Below are 7500 nucleotides of genomic sequence, written 5' to 3'. Positions count from 1 at the left end.
GTGACGATGGTAACCACTTTGGCTGGTGGTGTGGTGATGGTGGTTGAGGGCTGACAGGGGGGGAAGCCAGTAATAATAGCTCCCATATGCATTCCGTTGCCGTCGTCTAGGCAGTAAGTAGTAGTAGTAGTAGTAGTAGTAGTAGTAGTAGTAGTAGTGGTGGTGGTGGTGGTGGTGGTGGTTTCAGTGAGGGGGGGGGCAGACAAGGAGGGAAAGTGAGTGAGTGGAAGGTACTAGTTTGATCCCCCCCTACATACATACATACATACATACACACACACTCTTGCGCAATACAACTCTTCAAACATATAATACTAATATTACTACCACACACTCAAATATATATATATATATATATATATATATATATATATATATATATATATATACATATATACATATATACTCATATATATATATATGTGTATATATATATATATATATATATATATATATATATATATATATATATATATATACTCATATATATATATATATATATATATATATATATACATATATACTCATATATATATATATATATATATATATATATATACACACATACAAAATATATATATATACACATACATACATACATACATACATACATACATATATTTATATTTACATAGAGTTACAGCAAATGCAATAAAGGGAGACTAAGCAGGAAGGGAGGGAACAGACCGAATGCAAACACTGCTACTAATACAGCTATGTGAAACGGAAAGTAGCAGAAATACCAACATTACCAACACTACAATAGTAACCCAAACAACTACGAGAATTCAAACACTAATACACACACTCACTCACACACACACATACACATACACACACACACACACACACACACACACACACTCACGCATATATACACACACACACACACTCACACATATACGAATAGTTATACAATGTGTAAGCATAAGTTTGCAGCTTCTGACGTGTGAACTAGCTTCAACGACGATGTGATTGTGTTTTGTTTGTTTTTGTTATTTTATTTTTTTTACATGCTAAAAAACATCTCGGTTTGAAAGTTAAATAGTTTAAGAGTAAAATAGTAGTAGTAGTAGTAGTAGTAGTAGTAGTAGTAGTAGTAGTAGTAGTAGTAGTAGTAGTTAGGATCTTGTCTACGAAGGGACCGAAATTCGTTGTCGATGAAGGAACGCCAATACACCCATACACCTATATATGTGTGTGTGTACTTGAAGAGAGGTTATTGGCCACCGGCCATTAGGGTCTGAAGAGACGCTGTAAAGCTAATCGCTTTATGGACGTCAAACCCTGGGTAAGCCCCATAGACCGGCCATAACTACTATCTTTATCTACTCCTCTATATAACTTAGAGTGTGCTTCTCTTTCGGATTTATGATTCACTGACGACAGACAGACAGACAGACAGACAGACAGACAGATAGATAGATAGATAGATAGATAGATAGATAGATAGATAGATAGATGCCCGTCGCTAAGGTGGGTACACTCAAGTTTACAGCGATACACTTATTTCGAAACTCCATTTTAACATTTATTACAAACTAGTGTCCACCCAGAATATTCTGAAACAGCTCCCACCCAGGTGTCAAAGTCTGTCGACGGGCCTGTGTGTGGATACACACTTAAATACATACATACATACATACATACATACATACATACATACATACATACATACATATATACATGCATACATGCATACATACATACATATATACATGCGTGCGCGCACATATACACACACAGCGAGATCGTCCCGTTAACGAAACTCCGTGAAAAGTCCTTGGGATTATAATAAATATTAGCTAAGCTGTTGGAATATGTACGTTAACATGGAAACGACATGCTACATCATTCTTCAACTAACTCAATAAATAAAGCATCATTTTTTTTTTTTTTTACCTAAGTGACCGCCATAGGGAATAATTGAACTGAGCTTGATTACCGTTTTAAGATATAATTTTTTTTTCACAGACATAAAACAACGCACCTCGGATTTTTTGTAGATTTGTAGATATTCGGAGATTCTACACGTGTGAGTGTAAATGAGAATTGGTGATTCTATGAAGGAGCCTGTGATCACTAAGACTTATTAAAATGGTTTAATTAGCGTTTTATAGTATATTTTATAATGAGACACCGTGTTCAGTGAACATTTGTAGATGTTAAGTGTTATTTCCAGTATGTAGTTTGTATGTGGGTCTTTCTGCTTTGTAACGGAGGTGGTTGTTGACGTAAAATACTCCGCTAAGTTTTACCGAATAAACTGGCTTCTCGTCTTTCAACGGACTTGTTGCGAGAGAGAGAGAGAGAGAGAGAGAGAGAGAGAGAGAGAGAGAGAGAGAGAGAGAGAGAGAGACGACTACGACCACGACCACGGCGATGATGATGATAATGATGATGATGAGAGTATAAAGACAACTTTACTAACAGCAGCAGCACCAACAAGAGAAAGCACACGGTATTCAACACACTACACACACATTGAAAAGATCGATCTATAATACATAGTTATATATAAATGCATACAACACCAAGGTAACATACATGCATACGGATACAATAACAACGAAACAGAAGACGTCACAATAATAAGAATAACTAGCATTGACTCGGCAAATTACAACAACAACAATTATAATGATAATGATTTCTTTAATTTGCCACAGGGGCGTCAGTTGAGGGGAAACATTACAAGCAGAGTCTTACAGTTTGCGTTGGAGGTTTAACAGAAACGATGCGAAGGAGACGACGGGGAAGATGAGATACAGAAAAAAAGTATACATAGTTTATAAAATACGTGAACACATGTATGATGCAGACGTCCAATGATAATAATTGTTTTATTTGCCACAAGGGCTGCAAAACATTTAGGACAATACAATCCGTTAACAACAACTAGAAGCCACGAGTTAGTAGCTTGCCTGTCTGACCGACTGTCTGTCAGTCTCGCTAAGTGAGTGAATGTAGTCATATTTCTCTTTCTCTGTCTCTCTCACCTACACACACACACACACACATTTTCTCTCTCTCTCTCTCTCTTTCTCTCTTTCCGTCTTTATGTAATTATAGTAATTTTTTAAATGAGGGCTCTGAACAAGCGATAAAGTCGAAGGCAAAAGGATGAGGTGAAGAAAATCAACAATGCTTTTTAGCAGTGTGGAAATAATGTAAGGTAGAAAACGAAGAAGTAGAAATAGAATATGAGAAATTAGTGGAATTTTAGAAATATTTCTATACTTTCGTGGAGTAATACCAGCGGAGCCGATACATGAAGCAGAGAAAGAAAAAACAGAAAGTGAGAGAGAGAGAGAACCAAACAGAGTAAATATAAATACACATGGTATCGAAGCGAGAACATATTTTTATATAAATATACATAGAAACCAATGTGGAATTAGGATTACAATTATACAAGTAAGAAAAGAAGGAAAAAAAAAAAGAAAAACAAAACGGTGGAAAATATTATTTACAAAAAAAATTAATTTTATTTTTTTTCCTCTCTGCGTATTTGAGTGTGGAATATTTTGCTTCTGAAGTTGAGTGGGGGAAAAGAAAGATAAGAAAAAGGAAACAAAAATCCGGAATTACAAAAACGTTGAAAGAGTAAAAGAGTGGTTAAACACAATGAACTGGAATGGTTTTAAAGAAAGGTGAGAATTAATAAGGTTGAAAATGGTGATGGTACAAAGTTAAAGGCAAAGGGATATTTCGTTCGTGGAACACACTGGAGATATTTATTTTGTGAAATTATTTACTTATTATAACACATATACACACACACACATACATATAATGTTTATATTTTATCAAACACCCCAGTGATCAGTGATTATTATTACCGAGGATGTCTTCTACCCAGATGTATAGACTGACACCCGTTCCACTACCTGGAATGGAAGGAGGTCGGATGATTCCACCGGTAAGAATTTACGTTGGATAACTTTATACTTGTAAAATATTGTTCTTTTGATATATAAATATTAACTTCATATCGCTGTATACTAATGTAATATTAAAACATATATATATATATAACGGTGGTGGGGGGGGGGCTATATTTTTTTCTTTTGCAGTGCAAAGTAGTTTATACACACACACAGACATATAAATATAATATAATATAATATAATATAATATAAAAGATGTATATAACGAAGGGTGCTGAATCGTTTTTTATAAAGTGTATAATTGTATGTATACGTGTCGAAGATTGAACGTATGCGTATGCACACACACATGCACACACACACACACACACACACACACACACACACATATGTTATGCCCGTATAAATGCACGCGCACGTGTATCGGTAGACGTCTGTGTATGTACACAAAACAAAAATCATACAGATACATGCAAATAATATACTTGTGTGTGTGTGTGTGTGTGTGTGTGTGTGTGTGTGTGTGTGTGCAACCAGGTCCTCTCGAGAAATTTAATAATACATAATAAAAGTGCTTTCAAACACTTTCAGATGGAGCCCCTCAAGTTTCAAGGGGCAGGTAGTTTCGAACTCAGCATCTATGTACCCAGTCGAACCCGCACTCCACTTCCTTACAGGTCCTGTATATAACTTACACACGCATACATATGCATAATGTTTATGCCTGTATTAATAACTCATGTATGCGAGTGTGTGTATATTATATATATATATATATATATATATATATATATATATATATATATATATATATATATATATATATATATATATATATATATATATATATATATATATATATATATATATATATATATATATATATATATATATATATATATATATATATATACACACACACACACACACACACTTACATACACGCGTGGCTGTGTGGTAAAAAGCTTGCTTCCCAACCACATGGTTCCGAGTTCGGTCTCACTGCGTGACACTTTGGGCAAGTATCTTCTAGAATAGCTTCAGGCCGACCAAAACCTTGTGGGTGGATTTGGTAAACAGAAACTGAAAGAAGCCCGTCGTACATATATGTGTGTGTTTGTGCCCTCCCCCCCATTCGCTTGAAAACCAATGTTGGTTTATGGCCCTGTAACTTAGCGGTTCGGCAAAAAAGATCGATAAAATAAGTACTAGGCTTACAAAGAATAAATAAGTCCTGGGATCGATTTCTTCGACTAAAGGCAGTGTTCCAGCTTGGCCGTAGTCAACGACTGAAACAAGTAAAAGAATATAAATATATATATGATTTCCTTTGATAGAAGAGTAACAGAAAGGGATTGGCAGTGAATTCGAAGTTTCGGCTCGCTTGCCTTCGTCTGGCTGTCGAAACGTGGAAATCAACGTTTAACTTTCCCTTGTGAAAGTTTAATAAACATGCACTCTACTAAAATGTATTCAATTATCCTTCAGTTTAATGTTGAATATTTTGATATATATAATCTGACTTCCCAACTATGTGATCTTGGGTTCAGTCCCACTACGCGGCACTTTGTGCGTCTTCTATTATAGCCCCAGGCGGACAAAAAACCTTCTAAGTGGATTAGCTCGACAGAAACACTGAAAAAGAAGCTCACCGTTTATGTGGTGCGTGTGTGTGTGTGTGTGTCCATGTTTTGTGTTTCTACCTCAACACTGCTTCATAACAGTCGTTCGATAATTTACGTGTTTGTAACTTGGCGGTTCGGCAAAGAAGACTAATAGAATAAGTACAAGGCTTTGGTCAGCCCGCGGCTATAGTAGAAGACACTTGCCCAAGGTGCCACGCAGTGGGAATGAACCTGGAACCATGTGGTTGGTAAGCAAGTTACTTACCACACAGCGACTCCTGGTATAAACATTAGAATGTAATAAATTTCCTTCTGCGAGGCACATGGTCTATTGCCGGTTATACATACATACATACATACATGCATACATATATATATATATATATATATATATATATATATATATATATATTGATCTTGTTATAAGAGAAACAGTTTTACATTAAAACGAAGGATTACTCAATACATTTGGTAGAGCACAAATTTAGTCTTCTTTAACAAGAATAGTATTGACAGTGACTTCGAAGTATCGGCCCGCTAATCCATCGTGTGTGTGTGTGTGTGTGTGAATAATATATGCATAAATATCATATACATACGTGTATGTGTGTATATATATATGTATACACACACACACACACACACACGCATACACACACACACGCACAACACACACACACACACACACACACACACACACACACACATTATTATTCGTGTTTGTTGAATTGCAGTAAAAGCAACTTTACATTAAATTGAACGATTAAACCACAATTTTTGTGGAGAATACATTTTATTTTTTACGAGAATAGTGTTGACTGACTTTGAAGTTTCGACCTATTTGCTTTCATCGGACTGTAAGGCCGAAACTTCGCAGTCACTGTCATGTCACTACTCTATCACCGTTGTGAAAATATGATATATATATATCATGAGTGGCTGTGTGGTAAGTAGCTTGCTTACCAACCACATGGTTCCGGGTTCACTCCCACTGCGTGGCACCTTGAGCAAGTGTCTTCTACTATAGCCTCAGGCCGACCAAAGACTTGTGAGTGGATTTGGTAGACGGAAACTGAAAGAAGCCTGTCGTATATATGTGTATATATATATATATATATATGTGTGTATGTGTGTGTTTGTGTGTCTGTGTTTGTCCCCCCAACATCGCTTGACAACCGATGCTGGTGTGTTTATGTCCCCGTAACTTAGCGGTTCGGCAAAAGAGACCGATAGAATAAGCATTAGGCTTCCAAAGAATAAGTCCTGGGGTCGATTTGCTCGACTAAAGGCGGTGCTCCAGCATGGCCACAGTCAAATGACTGAAACAAGTAAAAGAATATATATATATATATATATACATGGAAAGAGAGAGAGAGAGAGAAAGAGAGAGAGAATTACAATTCGATTTAAAAAAAACACATTGTTGAAAAATGTTAAGTGCAAGGGTGGGGTAAAGCATTTTCCCCCAGCTTTACCCTACTTCCCCTTCCGTAGTCTCTTTCCTTTCCTGTTATCTAATGCCTCATCTCAAATACTGACACGTACACACACACACACACACACACACACACACACACACACACACACACACACACACACACACACACACACACACCTACACGCGCGCGCACTGTATGAGTGTGAGGGTGTGTTGCATGTCAAACTGGAGAGTTTCCATATATTATAGCGCCCCGGATCGACTAATGTCTGGAAACTGTGTGGAAGCCTGCCTTGCGTCAGTGTCCGCGCCTGATTGTCTTTGTACTCCTCTGTAGCCTGACAACTGTTTGATGTAAAAGACAAAAAAAAAGGTGTAGTAAGAAGGTTGGTTCCCAACCACATGGTTCCGGGTTCAGTCACACTGCATGGCACCTTAGGCAAGTGTCTTCTACTCTAGCTTCAGGCCGACCAAAACCTTGTAAGTTGCTTTCGTAGACGGAAACTGAAAGAAGCCTGTCATATATATATGTTGTTACTTTTTATTA

The 7500-nt window shown here is 36.7% G+C and overlaps 1 protein-coding gene across 6 annotated transcripts in view; it reads left to right on the top strand.

The window, feature by feature from the left end:
- The window catches only part of LOC106880431 (tetraspanin-18), a 595429-nt gene that overhangs the window by 269670 nt on the left and 318259 nt on the right, over positions 1-7500 (top strand). For 3 of the 6 annotated variants that reach the window (XM_089356795.1, XM_089356793.1, XM_089356800.1), the window contains exon 1: positions 689-3922. The exons of the other annotated variants lie outside the window; for them this stretch is intronic. In XM_089356795.1, the coding sequence (XP_089212921.1) occupies positions 3848-3922 (75 nt within the window). In that variant the 5' untranslated portion in view covers positions 689-3847. Of the gene's footprint in view, positions 1-688; positions 3923-7500 lie in introns of those variants that run through there. 6 annotated transcript variants of the gene reach the window in all.

This window comes from Octopus bimaculoides, chromosome 8, assembly GCF_046866305.1.
Source record: "Octopus bimaculoides isolate indiv1 chromosome 8, ASM4686630v1, whole genome shotgun sequence".
NCBI classification, from domain to species: Eukaryota; Metazoa; Mollusca; class Cephalopoda; order Octopoda; family Octopodidae; genus Octopus; species Octopus bimaculoides.
Note: the sequence above shows the minus strand (reverse complement) of the source record. Positions and strands in the feature narration are given on the sequence as shown.